At 38.8% G+C, this 19,946-nt stretch overlaps 1 protein-coding gene across 1 annotated transcript; it reads right to left on the reverse strand.

Annotated features, from left to right (window-relative positions):
• Positions 1-3,194: 3,194 nt before the first annotated feature.
• On the reverse strand, positions 3,195-8,510 carry LOC106926757 (uncharacterized). Its single transcript, XM_015001856.2, has 3 exons — positions 8,362-8,510; positions 6,920-7,223; positions 3,195-6,678 (listed from the first exon to the last, which is right to left on the reverse strand). Exons 2-3 carry the CDS (start codon positions 7,153-7,155, stop codon positions 6,282-6,284), a joined length of 633 nt encoding a protein of 210 aa, XP_014857342.2. The 5' UTR covers positions 7,156-7,223; positions 8,362-8,510; the 3' UTR covers positions 3,195-6,281.
• Positions 8,511-19,946: the final 11,436 nt, after the last annotated feature.

Genomic DNA, 19,946 nt, shown 5'->3' on the forward strand with positions numbered 1-19,946 from the left:
CCAGACGGTTGTCTTGGTACAACGTTGCATCTCTGTTATCAAACTACAAAAATGGCCGACCGGTTTGTATTGTAAGGCTGTTTCCTTCACTTTGAGCTGCAGTGATTATTTGTATTATCCAGCAGCAGAAACAGGAGGATCTGAAGAGATAAATGGTTTTGTGTCAGACAGTTTCTGTCTGTGAATCATTTTGTTTGCTGCTCGTTTTCTCTGGTTTCAGTCGTTGGATTTCTGGTTTTCTCTGCATCTCGTCTTACATCTCTCCAGTTTGTTGCCTCCAGCTCTCCTCAACACGTCAGCGCTGTCAGATGTTCCAAAGCTGCGTTTGTTTCAACCTTTGTGCAACTTTTTAAACACGATTAAAAAAATAACAGCTGAAGCCCCAGATTCTGATTTTTCTCCAGCAGAATCATCAGAAATCGACTTTCTGAAGATTAAACTGATGATTATTTCACTGCAGCAGGAAAACAAAACCACTGAAGGCTTGTCTGGATGCAAACACTCCAGGTTGATTTGCGGCTCTTCCTCAGAGACGCCAGCCGAGTGCACTTGGCTGTAAATCAGCCTGCAGAGCAGAGCTGGGATTAAATTTGGTCCGTATGCTGTTGAACTGTTGAGCCGTGTTTACCCTGCAGGGCTGCTGGTGGCGCTCTGCTGTCAGAGGAATTACAGTCTGCAGTCAAAACATGGAGCTAAACCTTCTGGTTGCTGTTCATCGACTTGTTATTAACAAATAAAAGGAAAATAAAACAGAACATTTAGTCCTGGAAGTACCAGAAATATCAACATAATTCATATTTACAGGTTCTCCATCCAGTCCCTGTCCTCCAGAAACAGACAGTCAGCAGGAAAAGCAGCTCAATGTTAATTTGAGTGATAAATAACTGATTATAAATGTAAGACTCAGTTTCAGGTGTTTGTGTTGGAGCGAAGCGAAGCGCCGTCTGGGATTAGCTGAACAGGGATCATGGATTCCTGGTCATGTCTGTGTGAACGCATGGGGCCCCTCTACACGCTAATGAAGCCATTCATTCAGAGTCTGGACTTCAGTTTGAGTCCAACTGAAACTCAACTTCACTCATTTAAAAACTATAACAATAAAAATAAAATTACTGTAATTTGTGGAATAATGTGATTCAGAAACTCTTAGAAATTGTTTCAGGACTCGAGATCAATTTGGACGATACGACTGACAAATGTGTTTCATATCAGAAAATATAAATAACTATTGATTAGTTTTTGGTTTTAAATACCTGAAATAATAATAATAACCTTTCCTGTTTTATCCAGTTTTCACTTCATGGAGTTATTTTTTATTTTAAAGCAGTTATGAGGCTCAGGGAGGAAACTTTAAACTGCTGCTGCGCAAAAATACTCAGCAGGTTGTTGCTAGGCAACCAGAGTGTGAGAATTAGTAAGTTACTCAGCAGGTTGTTGCTAGGCAACCAGAGTGTGAGAATTAGTAAGTTACTCAGCAGGTTGTTGCTAGGCAACCAGAGTGTGAGAATTAGTAAGTTACTCAGCAGGTTGTTGCTAGGTAACGCTCTCAAAAAGTGAGTTAGTTAGTAGCTAAATAGTTTGTTGCTAGGTAACCAAAGAGTGAGTTAGTTAGTAATTGCTTAGCTCTGTTAGAGGCTCAGTGTCTAAAGTCTTTCCTCTGCCTACATGTCCCAGAATGCTGTGCGGTTCTGGATCACAGTTTATTCTATCAGCTGTATTATCTATTGATATTGATCACATATCTAAACAGATACATGTTATTGATTTATCGTCAGGCTGTGTAAACTTTGTTAGATGTGAGACGGATTAAAATGAAAAAATAACATGTAAGTTATTTCCAGTGTTTCCTGCAGAGTCTCTGTGTCGGTGGGACTGTTAGCGTCCTGACCTTTGACCCTGCTGCAGGTGCCTCTGTTTGGGCTCAGTCACTTTCAGAGGAACATCAAACAGAGGATTGTTTTGTTGTTCTGCTGTTTGATGCGATCTGCAGCTGTTCTTCATCTCCTCCAGGTCGTTTTAACATTTCCAGATAAATTCAGCTCCGTTTGTTGCCACGACAGTAAAAACTTCCTAACATGAGTCAAAATATTCAGATGAAATAACTGCTTTCCTTTTCTATGAAAACATGACGTCTATCTTTGAACCAAAATGTTCTGGTTGTTTTTACTAGGCTGGGTTTATTTTATTTAATATTTTCCAAATGTGATTATTTTAATAAAAAGCTTCATTTTAACAAGCTGAGATCTGACAGGATTTTAATTGATGCAAACATCAGAATAAAACAAAAGACTGAAGACTAAAAACTAAATAACTGAAGTTGAAACATTCATGTTGATTGTTGTTTATAAAGTTACAAAGTAAAAAAATAAACAATAGTTTGGGTTATTGGTTTGTTTGTAAAAGTCACATTTCTGATCAGTTATTGCTGTCATAGATATTAAATGACAAGCTAAACTATCTAACTTCCTAAATGTTTACAACCTATTTATTTATTTATCAAATTAATGTTTACAAGCTAAAAGTTTAGCCAGTAAGTTACATACATAATTAGGAAGCTAAATATTTAGTTTGGAGCTAAATGCTAACTGTTTATCCACGACTTGAATAAATGTCAGTTTGTCACAAACAAAGCCCAGAAAAAGATCCGTCTGATTTGGACGTTTGGTAAACATGCTGATGTTCGGCAGGTAAATAATTCAATCTGAATTCAGTCGATACGTTTACACAGAACATTTCTTCTGTTTTTGTCTCTTTGCTCTTTCTGCTCCTCCCTCAGGTCTGATATATAATAATAATATTCAGGATGAAGCTTTCAGACACAATGGGTTTAAACACAGTTGGTGTTTTTTGGATTTTTAGGCATTTGGACGACTTTTAAAAGTTTTTCTGAACTTTCTGTGTCAGACAGAAAGATATGGATGGTTTTTGTAAACATGAATATTTCTGACATGAATGTAAATGATTTAATTTGCGTGGACTTGGTGAAACACGCCAGGTCAGTCCACAGACTCACAGCTCCAACACAGATATGTGGTTAATATCTGACATCACCTGCTCTGGGTTCAGATTTCTGACTGAAGTCCAGGAAGGAAAAATAATCGTGTGAAATCTTCTGGTTCATTCATATTTGAGCAGCTGGTGGTAAATCATCTGTGGTGCTTTTCAAATATCTGCAGCAGAGAAACCAAGGAGGAAACCAGGAAACATATTATTATTTATGCATTATGCTGAAACAAAAATAACTACAACACCCAAATAAACAAGGATAAACTTATTAAAAATGCAAGTAGTTTACATTTATATTAATTTATATGGAGGATGTAAATCATGATTAATTTGTTGCTCCAGGGTTGCAGCGTTTAGCTTTAGCATTAGCTTCGATGTTAGCGTTACCATTGAACTTCTGTTTTTGTTTTTCATGATTTATTTTGTAAAACTTTAAATGTGTTGCTGTGTCAACATGATAAACAGAAATAATAGAAAAACTAAACAAATTGACGATTTTTTACGTAGAAAATACATAAAATTATATGTATAAATTCTAGAAATGCTTGGAAAACCTAAAACTTTCCAGCTGGTTTGACCTGGAGGAACATTTTCTGCTGTTGAAGGCGGATCAGTCTGTGACGTTTTCCATCTGCTTCCTTCACACAGAAACATCTGGTGGAAAAAAACTGCTTTGATTTTTCAGAGCAGATTCCAATTTTCTGAGGATTTTGACTGAATTATTCAACTTTATCTTATCATTTATAAACAGCAACATGTTCCTGTTATATTTGCTTTTTCATAAAAAATGCTCACAAAACAATTTTTCAATCATTCCAGGGGGCAGAAAAGGAGCAACCAGAGGATGAATAATAGAAAAACATAATCTGTACCGACACCACAAAGTGTTTACGGTTTGCAAAACATTTATATTTCACAGATAGAAAATAACCAATAAAAACAAAACGTTTCTATCAGATGTAAAAAAGCATCAGGTGATTCCAGCCAAAGCACCAATTTAACTGAATGTCCTCAGTATCATTTGTGCCAACATGTTATTATGATGCTAAGAATAGATTAAATCCCTCTAAATTAAACTTTTGAACATTTCTGTTGTTTCTATGGCAACGGAAAGCTTCCAGTTTGACTAAAACAACATTTCCCCCAAAATGAACCAGCAAACATCAAAACTATTCAAAGAAATGAAACGTTTTCATGTTTGAATAATGAAAACTCCAGTCAGGATTATTAACAATAAAAAAAATTATTTTTATTATTATATACACTAAACATTCTAACTAAGCTGAGTTGATGTCGTTTATTTAGACTTTTCAGTTTGAAGAATGAAAGATTAAATCCCAGCTTGGAGTTTGCAGGTTCTCTCTGTGACGGTTTGGGTTTTCTCCTGGTGCTCCGGCAGGAACAGAACCAGATTTGAATCCAAACTGGACTTTCAACTTTTAATCTGTGCAGGTCTGGTTGATGCTCCTCAAGTTTTTCTTATATTGTTAACAGAACCGTAAAAATTTAACTTGTTTCTGACTATTTATAGTCTTCAGGCACTCTGCTGTAGCCTTACAAAATAAAAGTATGACAATAAAGTTTAAAAATTAGAATAAAGTAAAAAAAAAAAAAAAAAAAAAATCCCCAATAAAGTCAAAATAATAATAGTGAAGTTTTATGAGAATCAACATAAAATTACAACTTTATTCTTGTTTTATTTTGACTTTATTGTGATAATAATTAGACTTCTTGTATGACTTCATTCCTGAAATATAATATAAATATATATTTAGCTTATAATATTAAATATTAAGACATTTTCTCCTCATAGTTTTATTTTTTCAGTATTTCTCCAAACGCTCTGATGTAATATAGTTTTGTTTACAAACATAATATAAGTTACAGTCCAACAACAAAACTTTGCATTTTATTGCAGAAACATTTTGCTTCTGTTAATAATTTCTAAATATTTTCTGCTCTAACACTGAACAATCTGCCTGTACAGAAGCTAAAGACGATATTTTATCTTTGACAGGTTAATTTTATGATGAACCTTGATGGCCGACGTCCCGTGGTGCTGAAGGATGAAACCGAGCGCTGAGCTAACAGAACGCTGAGCTAACAGAGCGTTGAGCTAACAGAACGCTGAGCTAACGGAGCATTGAGCTAATGGAGTGCTGAGCTAACAGAGCATTGAGCTAACGGAGCATTGAGCTAACAGAACACTGAGCTAACGGAGCGTTGAGCTAACGGAGCATTGAGCTAACAGAGCATTGAGCTAACGGAGCATTGAGCTGATGGAGTGCTGAGCTAACAGAACGCTGAGCTAACAGAGCGTTGAGCTAAGAGAGTGCTGAGCTAACGGAGCGCTGAGCTAACAGAGCCTTGAGCTAATGGAGTGCTGAGGTAACAGAGCGTTGAGCTAACAGAGCGCTGAGCTAACAGAGCGCTGAGCTAACAGAGCGTTGAGCTAATGGAGTGCTGAACTAACAGAGCATTGAGCTAACAGAGCGTTGAGCTAACAGAGCGCTGAGCTAATAGAGCGTTGAGCTAAAGGAGCGCTGAGCTAACAGAGCGCTGAGCTAACAGAGCGTTGAGCTAACGGAGTGCTGAGCTAACAGAGCATTGAGCTAACAGAACGCTGAGCTAACAGAGCATTGAGCTAACAGAACGCTGAGCTAACAGAGCGTTGAGCTAACGGAGCGCTGAGCTAAAGGAGTATTGAGCTAACAGAGCGTTGAGCTAACAGAGCACTGAGCTAACAGAGCACTGAGCTAACGGAGCGCTGAACTAACAGAGCGTTGAGCTAACGGAGCATTGAGCTAACGGAGCGTTGAACTAACAGAGCGCTGAGCTAACAGAGCGTTGAACTAACAGAGCGCTGAGCTGGCGGAGCGTTGAGCTAACGGAGCGTTGAGCTAACGGAGCGTTGAGCTAATGGAGTGCTGAGCTAACAGAGCATTGAGCTAACGGAGCATTGAGCTAACAGAACACTGAGCTAACGGAGCGTTGAGCTAACGGAGCATTGAGCTAACAGAGGATTGAGCTAACGGAGCATTGAGCTAATGGAGTGCTGAGCTAACAGAGCGCTGAGCTAACAGAACACTGAGCTAACAAAGCGCTGAGCTAACGGAGCATTGAGCTAACAGAGCATTGAGCTAACAGAGCGCTGAGCTAAAGGAGCGTTGAGGTAACAGAGCGCTGAGCTAACAGAGCATTGAGCTAACAGAGCGTTGAGCTAACAAAGCGCTGAGCTAACGGAGCGCTGAGCTAACGGAGCGTTGAACGACCGTTCACAGGGCGGAGTGTTCGAACAGGATGACGGTGGAGCAGCTGGACAGGCTGGACAGCCTGGAGGGCCGGAAGGCTCCGATCCGGGAGTAAACGTCCCCGTCTGAACACGCGCCCCAGGACAGGTGGGGGCTGGGCGGCGTGGTGTGGATCAGAGGCAGCGACGGCGGCCGGAGTCCAGGCGGGGGCGCTGCAGGCGGGGTCGGCGGGAGCGGGAGGGAAGGCGGAGGGACGATGGAAGTTATGGTGGTGATGGTCTGGATGGGAGCCGGTTCTTCTGGGAGTGACCCGTTCTTGGTGGGGATCTCCTGGCAGGCGGTGGGCTGCTTCAGCCTGTAGGTGGCGCTGTGGTAGAAGCTGCTGTACTCCAAGGCGTGTCGCGCCCGGGCCAGCCTGAGCCTGGAACCAGAACCAGAGACAGATTAACAACATCTATCAATATCAATAGACGCATCTGATAGAATATTCACTGAACTCTGAGTCAGAACCGCACAGCATTCTGGGAGATGTAGGCAGAGGGAAGACTCAACCTCTCACAGCTAGCTTAACAAGGTGGCTGCTATCAACTAGCTAAATCACTTTTCGGTAGCCTAGCAACAAGCTGTTTAATAGCCTACTTCCTCTCTCTCTGAGCTCCTACCTGTGCCTCAGCTGCAGCAGCCTGTAGAGCAGCAGCAGGATCACGGCTCCAGCCAGCGTCACCAGCAGCAGCGCCACCTGCAGGTCCAGACTCCAGCAGTTCCTCCCAGCCGAGTTGCAGCTCCTTGGAGGTTCTGGGGGCCGCTCCGTCCCCCTGACGGGGCCGGCGCCGACCCGGCTGGGCGGAGGAGGAACCTGAAGGGAGGAGCTGCTGGTGACCAGCTGGCTGAGGCGCATCACTGCCAGGGGCGATCACAGACAGGAAGTGATGTCGTCCGGCTTGAACTCCATCGATTCTCACAGATCTGAAAAAGGAAGAGTTCGGTTTGGTCTGAGGTCAAAAGGTCAAGTGATGTTTATCATTAAACTGTTGAGAACTATCAGCAATAATCTGGTTTATTAGTCACTGATCCATGGAGCAGCAATTCTGTTTTAAGATGAGAGAAAAGAAACAGCGAGAAAAGAAACAGCAAGAAAAGAAACAACGCTGTTGCCGTGACGTGAGCAACAACTGAATCAAATCTGTAACAACAGCAGGAGTTTTCACAAAACCCAGCTTTTATTTTGGTAGTCAAATTCCGGTTAACAGGAATTCAATTTGCATATTGGTTAAATATTTAGCTCTGAACTAAAGAGTTAAGTTTTTACTGTGAACCTAAATATTTTCATTGAAGCTAAATAATTAGCTAGCTAATCAAATATTTGGCTTTAGGCTAAATAACTAGTTTGAGGTTAAAGAGCTAAGTAGTTAGTCCAAAGCTAAATATCTAGCTTGTTAACTAAATATTAGCTAATGTATCGGTTAACCTATCAGAAGTTTCCAGATCGATGACATCATCATTATTGGGTTTCTCTTTATTTTTTAAAGAGACAGTAGTCATTCTGGATGTAAAGCAGAAATAATTAATCATTAAATATCTGTCATATTCTCTCATTATTGTGTCTTCTAGTAAATAAAAATAATTTTGGTGATTCTAATTGACCTAAAACAAGAGAAGTTTTGTCTGATTTTACTTTAAACAGTAAGAAAAAAAACATGGATTTGTCTTTTTATTCGGTGTGTGTAAACTTCTGGTTGTGCAGTTTTACCCAAAATTATTAATAATTCACAGATTTAAATTCATAGTAATCATTTAATTTAACCAACATGTTTCTTCTGACTGGAACAGATTTATGGACTCTGAGGAGGAAGCTGGAGATTAGGGTGATGGCACAGAGGCCTTCCTCAGAGCAACACAGATAAACGGTCATCAGAGGAAACGCGTAAAAAAGTCTGATTATTAAGAAGGATTTCAATTTAGTCAAACTGAACTGAGGCCTGACAGTTTTTCTGATGTAACTGTCCTAAAGCAAACCTAGTTCCTTGATAAAACCTGAAGCTAACCTCCACGCGTGCGGCTCCTCGACGTTTGGTCTCATATTTCAGTAGAAACTCAGACTCACCTGAACCAGATGTGGCAGTTTTGGGTAAATCCAGGAGAAAACAAGCCGACCGTCGGAGCGGCTCTCCGGCGGGAACAGCAGGAAACGGGCCACTTCCCGAACTCACAATGCCACAAACCTGATTGGAGAGCACTTCCTGTCGCCATGGTTACAGGAAACTGGTCAAGGGAAGCTTCCTCTTCTTACGGACTCAGTGGAGTTTGAAGAAAACATGAAACTGAGCAGCACAATAAGGCAGGAAAGAGAAATACTTTTGCTTTTCTTCTGGTATTTAGATTTTTCTCCACCGACATAAATTAGAAAAAAACTAATGTAGTTAAATTTACTCAGTTACATTTACCTGAGTAACTTTTTTGGAAAAATCATATTTTGACTTCGCTGTACTTTGAGTAATTTTATCTTTAAGAATTTTTTACTTTTACTTGAGTAAAAATATGTTGAGATAGTTTTACTCTTAATTTTTGTTTTCTCTGCCCACCTCTGGTAATTATACTGTTTGTTATTAAGCTTCCATTACATGAACTGAAAATATACAAAAACTCAGCAAAATTGGCAAAAATTTATGTATTTTTAAATACATAAAATTGCAACAAAATTGCAAATGAAATGTCTCAACAGCGCCACCTGGCAACATTAAATGCCCTCCGTATTGACCTTACTTTATTGTAAAGTTAAGAAATTTGGTGAAGCTGTCCAACTCCCAAAGATCTACAGGAAACTCTCAGGCATCGACGCTCCACGCCAAACAGGAAGTCGGCCATCTTGGATTGAAGTTCCAGTTTTGACCACATTTTGGCCATTTACAGAGAAATGTCCTCCATCTGGTGTTTTAATCTCAATTAGCTTTTTTCTTTTCTTTTTTGAAGAAATTTGTTTACAGAGACTTCATATTTCATTTAATTTGTTTAGTTTGTTTATTTATTTTGGATATTTAAAATGTCTTCCTGTTCCAGAGTTAAATGTTCATCAGAATTTAACGTTTATTGAACTTTTGTTCTTGGGTTATTATTACCATTACATGACTTAAAATGGTCTCAAAACAACAATATTATCATTTATCTCAATAACTTATGGAACAATTTATCAAATTTGATAATATGACAGAGCTAATTATGATAAATTTAAGTTAATGATGGAAATAAAAACATAAATAAACTGACAGTATGATTGTAAATGTCATTTTTGCTATTTGCTCCATAGTTTTTTTATTTTTTTCCACAAAAGCATTAGTAAATATCAGTAAATACTGATAATATGATTAGATCCAGTTACTGTGTGCACCTTTTGAAGACGGGAATAATGAAAATGGGAATATTTTACACAAACAACATTTATGTTTTTGGCGCCATAAATGCTGAAGTTACCTCAAAAATAACTAATAAATTATTTTTTACGGATAAAATATCACGATTAAATTCGGTGTCCGTATCGCCCGGCTCTGCTGGAAACCCAGATTTTCATGTTCTGGCCAGCAGAAGGGCAGATCGTCTCCAGGTTTGTAAATGAGACCGTTTGGAGCAGCAGCAGCTGTTTATCAGCGGCGGCTCCTGATGCAGAGATGGAGGAGGGCGTGAAAGGCGGCGCTATCTGATGGAGCCGCATTCAGAGGAGCCGGAGAGGCCCGGCCCGACTCAAGTCCGGATCCATTTATCTGTCTAATGAGCTCTGATGCCGGGCCAAGCTGGGAAGAGAACCTCTGATATTACAGAGAAATATTAAAGATCTGCTATCGGCTGGCGGCTCAGCAGCGATCCAAGAGGAAAAGAAGGATTTTAAACACAAAGATGATCAGAAGATCCTCTGATTTAAATACTGCATTAATATAATAACAATAATAATAATAATAAGAAACGCAGGAATAATTTAGAGCAATTCTGTTTGGCAGTTTAAGAATAACAATAAAATATAAAATAAACTCTTATTTTATTCCATCAGCTACAATTTAACATAAATCTGATTAAATTAAAGTTGAACTCTGTCAATTAAAAATCAATTATTAGTATCAAACGGCCTTGTTTTGTTTTTAATTGTATCTAATTCATTTATTTTTATTATTTAAATCTGATTCCAATTAGGAAAAATAAAGAGGAAGGTAAGTTTTCAGACTAAATTTAATCAATTTTAATTAGACAGATTTAATCAGAAAGAACTACAGACAGATGGATGGATGGTGGAAGTGGACTACAGAGCAGGGCATTCTGGGTAAATACAACCAAACAAACGTGTTAGCCTAGCGCTAGCAGGAGAAATGGCTCAAAGAGAAATCCTCCAAACGCTAAAATCTGACGTTACTCCAGTTTTGATTCCATTTCCTGAAGAAGGAAGTTGCTCTCAATGTCTTCTTTGGAGGTTTTTGTGTCGTTTCCTTCAGTTGTTCTTGGTGCAGCGCCCCCACAGGCGAGGAGGGGAACAGGTTTTTAAACAGTTTGACTCAGTTCAGAGTGAAACAGAACCTGAGCAGCTGGAAATGTAAGAAACTGGATTTCTGCTTTCCTACAGACACATTTTAAAGTGCAGCAGTGAGGATGGGAGCCGCCATGCTGAAGCCGGTTGCCATGTTTGAGGGACGATAAATGCTGAAGCTGGTTGCCATGTTGGAGAAACAATAAATGCTGAAACCGGTTGCCATGTTGGAGGGACGATAAATGCTGAAACCGGTTGCCATGTTGGAGGGACGATAAATGCTGAAGCCGGTTGCCATGTTGGAGGGACGATAAATGCTGAAACCGGTTGCCATGTTGGAAGGACGATAAATGCTGAAGCCGGTTGCCATGTTGGAGGGACGATAAATGCTGAAGCCGGTTGCCATGTTGGAGGGACGATAAATGCTGAAACCGGTTGCCATGTTGGAAGGACGATAAATGCTGAAGCCGGTTGCCATGTTGGAGGGACGATAAATGCTGAAGCCGGTTGCCATGTTGGAAGGACGATAAATGCTGAAACCGGTTGCCATGTTGGAGGGACGATAAATGCTGAAGCCGGTTGCCATGTTGGAGGGACGATAAATGCTGAAGCCGGTTGCCATGTTGGAGGGACGATAAATGCTGAAGCCGGTTGCCATGTTGGAGGGACGATAAATGCTGAAGCCGGTTGCCATGTTGGAGGGACGATAAATGCTGAAGCCGGTTGCCATGTTGGAGGGACGATAAATGCTGAAGCCGGTTGCCATGTTGGAGGGACGATAAGCACTACGGCTGATGAGAGCTGATGATAATCACAGAGCTGGAGACGATGGTTATGATAATGACGCCTCAGGATGTCTCAATGAAATCCTGGTGATGATATTAATGATGACATTATGGAGGGAAACCTGTAAATGTATCTTCCTGCTGTTCCTGATCAAACAGATTTTTTTCATCTCATTTTGTGACTAAGCAGAGCTAAAAGCTGCTGAGAGCTCTTTGGCTGTGAACCCACACGGCTAAATCTCAGAGTGCCAATCACACGAGACGGAGCGAGTGGGAGTTTGTCTTTTCACATCATGAGGCTAAACATTCGTCCAATTTCAGTTTTAGGGAGCAAATAATAAAGTTTGCAAAACGTATTTGAAGATCAGAGGTTTGTTTTTAAATGCTGATGGTTGAGAGGTAAAATATGAGATTATAAGAGCCATGCATTTACGATAAAGTAATAATATGAGAATAAAGTTATATTATATTAAAAACTCGTATTATTACGACTTTACTGACATATTATCTCAACTTTATTCATGAATTACATCTTTATTCTCATAATTTTGTGACATTATTCTCATAATGTTTCTTTTTATTTTACTCTGTTGTATTCAAACAGGCTAGGCTAATTTGTTTGGCAGGCTAATGCTAGCTTAGATTAGCCTAGACTTTTTAGACATGGAGAAGAATCAGAACTAATTTTCTTCTTTGTTGCTAATCTTGCTAACAGGCTAACTGCAGCCTTTTGTTGTAAAGCCAGTGAATCCACTGTGAATATTTTCTGACGCTTCATAACAGGTCTGTGTTATTTTTGTTTACAAAGTTCATAATTCATTTTATCTGTTGTTTGTGTTGTTTTATTTATTTATTTTTGACATTCAAAATGTTCCAGTGTTAAAAGTTCATGAGAATTTAAAGTTTACTGATATTATGTTTTTTCATTATTATACCTTTATATTACAACAAAATGGTCTCAAAACAACAATATAATCGTTTATCATAATAACTATCATCCAGTTATAATTGTTTTAACAACAGACCCAAATGTTTCATTTATTAGACAGTTTTGAGTCATTTTTCTTTGTAACTTGTATGAAAACGTAAATTTGGTCAAATCTCGTCTTCTTTTATAAGTTACAGTAAACAGATAATCTGCACATCAAAAAAAGCTCTAATTGTTTAATTGTCCAGCAAAGTGTTGATATTAACGGCTCATCGCCTCCCGGTGGTCGTCCTGCTGCCGGTTCCCGTCAGCGGCGGGTCGGTGGCGTCCTGGTGGCGATCTGAGCTCAGACGTGTGTCTGTGGCCTCGGGCGCCGCGCTGTCAGATCAGCTTTCCACGGCAGACAGCACAAGGTCATCAGATGACGACCCTGAGCCGGGGCTGCCCCGCAGTCCTTCAGCTGCCACATTCATTTCCAGTCAGCCGCCGCGGCGCTCAGCTCTCACGCTCAGATCGACTCTCAGCTCCGTATCGCTGTGCTACAGCACGACGCCGTGACGTTCGGGGAAATTAGACGTCTGGCTGTCGTGGTGATGCTAAGATACTGACATCATTATGTTGGTGCTTCAGTGTGGAAGTGCATCCATGTTTGAACTTTAAAGCTGTTACATTTCTGGACCAGGAGGAAAGTTGAATGTTTCTGACCAAAATCGATTTTATTCCAAGTGAAGCACTGATTGATTATTTCTGTTTTATCAATCTTTTGCTAATTTATCTGCTTGTTTTTGTCACTTTGGGTAAGAGAGAGAGTTTAAATAAATTAAAGCAAAACAATGAGTCACTTTAAACAGGTTAGGGTAAGTCTATGGCCTATACAAAACATGATCATTACATTTTTTTTATATAAAATCACTCTTAGATAATGCGATTTTATGGCCTCTTGTCACTTTAAATCTAAATAATCTGCTGCTGGCCACATCACCCAACTCAACGTTTATGCTTGCATGTAAAAATCTCCGCAGACAGATTCTCAATTATACAACCATACATCTTTGAAAAGCAGAAGTGGAGCCTCCTGCACAACCGATAAGAATGCAGCAAGTGGTTTCTGGGTGGCAACTCAACAACAAAACGCTCATCTTTTCCAGCAGCCATTGTACAACGAATACAGAGAGAAAACCAGCTCACCAAACATGCTGGAATTCAGCTCTGGTTGCTAGGTAACCGACAGAATTCCACTGGAGTTGCTAGGTAACGGCACAGTGTGACTTAACTATTAGGAGATTTTCGAAACGACTCATTTTCCAGACAGAAAAAAACATTAATTTGTTGCCAAAAGCTGCTGTTTTTATTTAGAAACAGCAGAGACACAAATGGAACCATGAAAAATGTTTAAAATGTCAATTTTGCACAATAGTTCTGCTTAAAAGTTACATAATGCAATCAAACTTTCTGCAATAATAATTATCTCCACCTAGTTTTAAGATTACAAAAACTGTTCTGCTAAATTTTAAATAACTGGAGGGAAATCAGAAAATCAAAACGTAAACAAATTACAGTTATTAAAACTAAACTTTATGTAATTTCACATTAAGAATTTAACAGGCTGGTGAACAAATACATTATTTTAATATTTAGTTTCTTGCTAATAGATGAAATATCCAGTTTGCTTGTGACTGAAGAGAGAAAAGTAATGTTGCTTCTTTTGAGGAAATCATTGAATAAAAGCAAAGGTTCAAAAAAGATGTATTGGATTTTAAATTTTTTTTGTCAGTCAGCCGTTTTAGCGATTAAAAAGCTCAGTGAAGGGAAGAAAGACATATCTGCAGCTAAAAATCCATACATGCAACACCAATTGTCTGTTTCAAAAGGAGCATCTGTAAAGGAAAATACCCGTCATTTTCCTCATGGGAGGCCCGGTTACTGTAAAAGCTTCCATTGTTCCCAAACAGACTCCTCTGATGCTCGCGTCAGGAAACAGAAAGTGTGATCCGCCTCCAGTCCGACGCAAATGTCGGACTGGATTTGTCTTGGCTGGTCGGATGAGATGCAGGTCAAAAGGCTTTCATTAGCGTCTAAACACACGGCTAATAAATGCTTCACACTCATAAAGCAACGCTCAGACTGCATGATTTCCATATTCATATGAGTGACATCCGGGTCAGAGGTTAAAGGTTCATTTCTGCAAACTGGGCAGTAAAAAAAGCTTCATCTAATCCTGTTTCACACATATTAACTAATAAATTAGCTTTATTAGTGCTAATCATAAACAGCTCCGCTAATGCTAAAGCTAGTACACCAAAATGCTACTTAGCAGGAACTAATGCTAAAAAAAGTTTGCTCTTCTATTATTGGACTTTATTCAACTGAAAGTTTAACAGAGGAAATCTGAAAATAGCAAATAAAACCAGTTTGAAATGTATGATAGTGAAATATGATTTTACAAACTGAATCTGTAGCAGCTTTAAATCAGAGATTTCAGCCTGGAAACTGGGAAATGTTAATTTTTCAGGTTTTTTTGAGCAGCACCGCCGCTGTATAATTCTACCAGCCAATTAACACGTCTTTCATCCAGAAGCTTTGAACCAAACGTCGCTCAGCCGGAGGGAAGCAGGACCTTCATGAAGCCGCAGGGTGCAGGTTTCCCGTCGGCAAATCGGCCATTAAATGCACTTTCAGTCAGGCAGGTGAGCGAACACCTGTCAGCGCCTTTGTCCACTGTAAAACCTACATGAACTCCCACTGATTAAATGTTAATTAACTTGATGTTAACTTTTTTGATGTAAAATGTTTGGTGAAGTTACCTGCAGAGACTCTGTGGAGGAAGATCTTATTATTACAGCGTTAAATTAATATTTTCACAAAAAGATTTTCAGTGTTAAACAGTTTAAACAGTTTGTTTAGAGTGAAATCGCTATGTTTACATATGTTACAAAATGACTGCAGTCTCTCTTTTCTTTCTGAAACATTTGTTTTGTATTTAATAACACAATTTGTGATGTTTAGTGGAAACAATCAGGAAGTTGAGTTGGGCAGATATTACCAAAACATTAATAATATCTATACAGAGTCAATATCAGAATCAGATCAATTCCATTGTGATAAGATCAATACTTTAGTTTTAAATTCCCTCTTGAAATTTTTTTTTTTTTTTTGAGAATTGCAGTTTCTCAACTCTACCTCACAAAAGATTATATTTTAATTTGCTCAAATATTTTTTTGTATTGTGTTTATAACAAATTGACTCTTAATCATGTTAAAATGTTAAACTATTTTGTAGACGGCTACAGATTTTGTCCAAGTGGTTTCTGGATGGTAAGTCAACAATAAAACATGTTTGTGTTTTCAAGCAGAAATTGAACAGCTGACCAAATGTGCTGGGACTTGGCTGGGGTTGCTAGGTAACGTGGCAGAATTCTTCTGGGGTTGCTAGGTAACGGGTGGGCTTTTAAGGGTTACTGGTCGCTATTTTTTGTCAATTTTATCTGAAGCATAAAATCAATCATTTGGGTCACAACATCATCCTTTTATTTTTAAAAATATGTTAAGTAAAAATAGATTATAATCACATGGGAGCTTAAAAGCTGTTTTATTTAAGTAGGAATAACATGGAGGAATGACTGAATATTGAGACACTGGAGGTGACAGAAACCATGTTCCTGGTTTGAACCCACGTCACAGCGGTCCTGCATGTTTATTCTGATCTCAGCTCATTTCTGCTCCTTGTTTCTGATGTTTTCCTGAAGGTTTTTCCTCCAGACGAGCCGGAGGCTTCAGTCCCAGATGCTCATCGTCCAGGATTCAGTTTATCCTCCAGAGAAACAGCTGATGAAGCTCTAAATCTAACTCAGCTCCAACATCCAGGCTTCTGCATTCATCAAACTTTAGTTTTATTTTCAGGAAAACGGTTTTATTATCTTCCTGTTTATTTATGTTATCTGCTCTCTGTCAAACACCTGATCGCTTCCTCCTCTTTCCGTTTTTTGAATGTTTTACAAAGTAAATTTTGTACTTAAAGGCAACCTATAATGCAAAAATTCACATTTTGCACATTTTTGTATTTACATTTGGGTTTCTACTGACTCTAAAAATCTAAGTTTTTTCGTGTCTGGAAAATGAGTCATTTCAAAAACCTCCCGATTGTTAAGTTGCATTCGACAGGCACTGCACCATTACCTAGCAACCCCAGTGGAGTTCCACCCGTTACCTAGCAACCCCAGTGGAGTTCCACCCGTTACCTAGCAACCCCAGTGGAGTTCCACCCGTTACCTAGCAACCAAAGCAGTGCTTCAACACATTTGTTCAGCTTCTTTGTATGCACTGTGCTATGGCTGCTGGAAAATAAACCAGAAACCACTTGCTGCATTCTTGTTGGTCGTGCAGGAGGCTCCACTTCTGCTTTTCAAATATGTACGGTTGTATAGTTGTGCATCTGTTTGCAGCCATTTTCATGTGACACAACTTATTTGGATTTAAAGTGACAAAACGCCCTAAAACAGCTTAAAATGCAGAACTGAGTAAAATCTCATTATCCAAGAATGACTTTGTCTAAAAAACAATGTAATGAACATGTTTTGAATAGGCCATAGATCTTGCATATCTTCCTTTCTAGCAAAAGCCAAAGCAAAAAGTCACTGTGCATTGTTCCCTTTCTCTCTGTAAGCCTATTAAGTCACCATAGCAACAAGTTATTTAAGCGTCAGTGTCTGACAGGCTCAAGCAGTTTTAAAAAATCTCAGTCTAACAAAAGGAACAAATATGGATCTGCTGTAGACCATCAGTGTCCACGCTGCGGTTTGGATGACAGAATATTTACTCGATTCTCTGTCAGTTTGACCTTTTCTGACACAGAAATCATCTCACAGCGTCAGGCATTCTGAGGCAGTTTAATCTGTGTCTAAATGTGTTAACTGCAGCAGCATGCTTCACGGTCTGAACTTAATGAAACCGGTGATGAAGATCGTCTCCAGGTGCGATCAAAGCAGGAAGCCACTGAGCTCAGCAGGACAGGCTGACCAATCACAGCCCGGCTGCTTAATTTACACCTGAACTACTGAAACTGTCCAAATTCTGCTTCTATCCTTCACGTTTTTGGAAAGTTAAACATTCCTGGTTCAGTTTCTACCGTATTTAGTGGAAGTTCTTCTGATCGACCTCAATTAGTCTCAGATCAGAAATTGATCAAAGATTTGTGGTAAATAATTTCTCCCCACAGAGACCAATTCAATCTGTACATTTAAAGAAGCAGAAAGCTGTAAAGGATTATATCTTTAATTAACTTCATTCAGTTCCATCATTTGTCTGCAGTGTGATCGTAGCCTTAGCGCTAACACTGAAGCTAAAAAAGACGCTTACAGTGGAATAATGTTTTAATTGCTACAAACGCATCCATCCTAATCCTATGCACTGCATGTCGGCTTTTATCTTCATAAAGGAGATTTGGTTCATCCAGAGATGGATTCACAAGGTGAACAAATTAGGAATTAATCCAACTTTAAATCCGTATATCACATAGTATATTTCAGAGAGGAGATTATTTCAAGGGCAGTTGCAGGTGCAGAGACGTTATTTACTGTAGATAAATGGTGCTAAAGGGACACGTCGCTAATTAAAGATCCTATAAACACAAACATAGTGAAACATTTCCTGTAATTCAGGTTAAAACCTTCCGTCATTGAGCTCACCTTGACTGATAAACGGCCTGCCTTTCAAAATAAAACCCCAAAGCAAATGCAAATCTATTCAGAAACTTCCTCTGGACAATAAAACAGACAAGTTGCTTAAACAAACTGCTCTTAAACTATGTTAAATTAAATTGTTTTGCAAGATCTGAATAATTCAGAGACTGTAAACGTGCAAACAGATTTAGGAGTAAACATTTCTGATTGGCATTAAGCTAAGTCTGATTCTCTTATGATTCACCTTCTGAATCTTTTTCTCCTTGAGACCAAATGTTTTCGCTTTCAGACATCAATCTAACAGGAAATGAAAATTAACTAATTGTGCAGGGCTTTCTGGGTAAATATGCTAGCTTAGCGCTAGCAGGAGAAATGTCTTGAGAAATAAACCATTAAAATCTGACACCACTCCATTTTTGTTTATGTTTCATTAAGAAGGAAGTTGCGCTCAGCGTCTTCTTCAGTGGTTTTTGTGTCATTTCCTTCAGTAGTTCTTAATGCAGCGCCCCCACAGGTGAGGAGGGGAACAGCATTTTGAATTAGTTTGTATTAATTGATGCTGCAGTGTGAAAAAGAACCGCAGCAGCTGAAAATGTAAGAAATGTACAAGACTATGGTTGGAAAAAAGCGTTAGCCTTGCTACAAAAGACACGCTATTAGCTAGCATCCGAGGCTGCAATCTGTGCCTAATTAAAGGCAGACAGACTTTAATTAGGCAGCTGAATATGAACATTTTAACACTTTCAAGACAGTAAAGTTGAGGATGTTTCTACAGCAACATTTTGTTTTATAATCTGCTTTTTAAACTCTACTGCACCGTTTTCCACACAATCTGGTAAAAGGGTAGAATAAAACCAATGAAAAATGGCTGCTGAGCAGCAACAATTAAGATAAAAAGAGAATATAAAAATGCTCCATAATTGACTTCCCTGGCGCTTTGCAGTCTGACTCAGCTTGCTCTTTCATTTCGGCTTTATTTTGCAAGTACCCTTTAAAGCTAGATCTTGAAAATATGCACTTTACCTAAAGAGAAGAAATAAATGGACAGATACGTATTCAATAACTACCCAACAAAAAAACGTGACAAGCTTTTAGTGGCCATGGTTACAGCGGATCGCGTGAATCAGTCGACCAGAAGCGAGGAAAGAGACATTTAGAGGAAATTGGTCGTGTTATAAGTTTCTGAACAGCAAAGGAAATGTGATGAAATTCACATTACAGGTTAGATGCATTGATTTCACAATGTTTAGCTTCCAGAAAGTTGAAAACAAAGCCTGGAAAATCCTGCAGAAAAGCTAAATTTACTGGTTTGTAAACATAAAAATCATTCATTATTTTATATTATAATGAATATTAAAGGAAAACCTGCTGTTTTATGATTTGATTCTGATTTCAGATTGAAATAGTGACTTTGATTCATAAAGTCTGACTTGCCCTCATTTGTTCACTCAGATTAAAACCAAAGCAGTTCATTAAAAAATATAATCTGCTTCTAAAATGAACCAGTTCATCTAATAAGTTCTCATATGTTAGTTGAATATGTCGCCTAAACATATTATGTTATTGACCTAAAACAGCATAATTACTTCAAAACATCTGGACTGAGACAAAATGTCTCAAAGTTTTCAAGTGGCATTATAAACAAGATACAGCTAGCTATCTAGGGATAACACTGTTAGCAGCAGCTAAATTAGCAGGAGCTGGACAATAAATCAATAACCATATATATCACAACAGACATGTGATTAATATCAATAGTTGATACGTCTGGCAGAAAATTCAATATGGAAA

Source organism: Poecilia mexicana, unplaced genomic scaffold (genome assembly GCF_051168715.1).
Source record: "Poecilia mexicana isolate PSO_F unplaced genomic scaffold, ASM5116871v1 scaffold_12, whole genome shotgun sequence".
NCBI lineage: Eukaryota > Metazoa > Chordata > Actinopteri > Cyprinodontiformes > Poeciliidae > Poecilia > Poecilia mexicana.

Excerpts from the sequence above, each read along its gene's own strand:
- LOC106926757 (XM_015001856.2), bottom strand. The coding sequence starts at position 7,155 with ATGCGCCTCAGCCAGCTGGTCACCAGCAGCTCCTCCCTTCAGGTTCCT. Across the intron at positions 6,679-6,919 it reads CTGCTGCAGCTGAGGCACAG|GCTCAGGCTGGCCCGGGCGC; the intron begins GTAGGAGCTCAG and ends TTCTGGTTCCAG.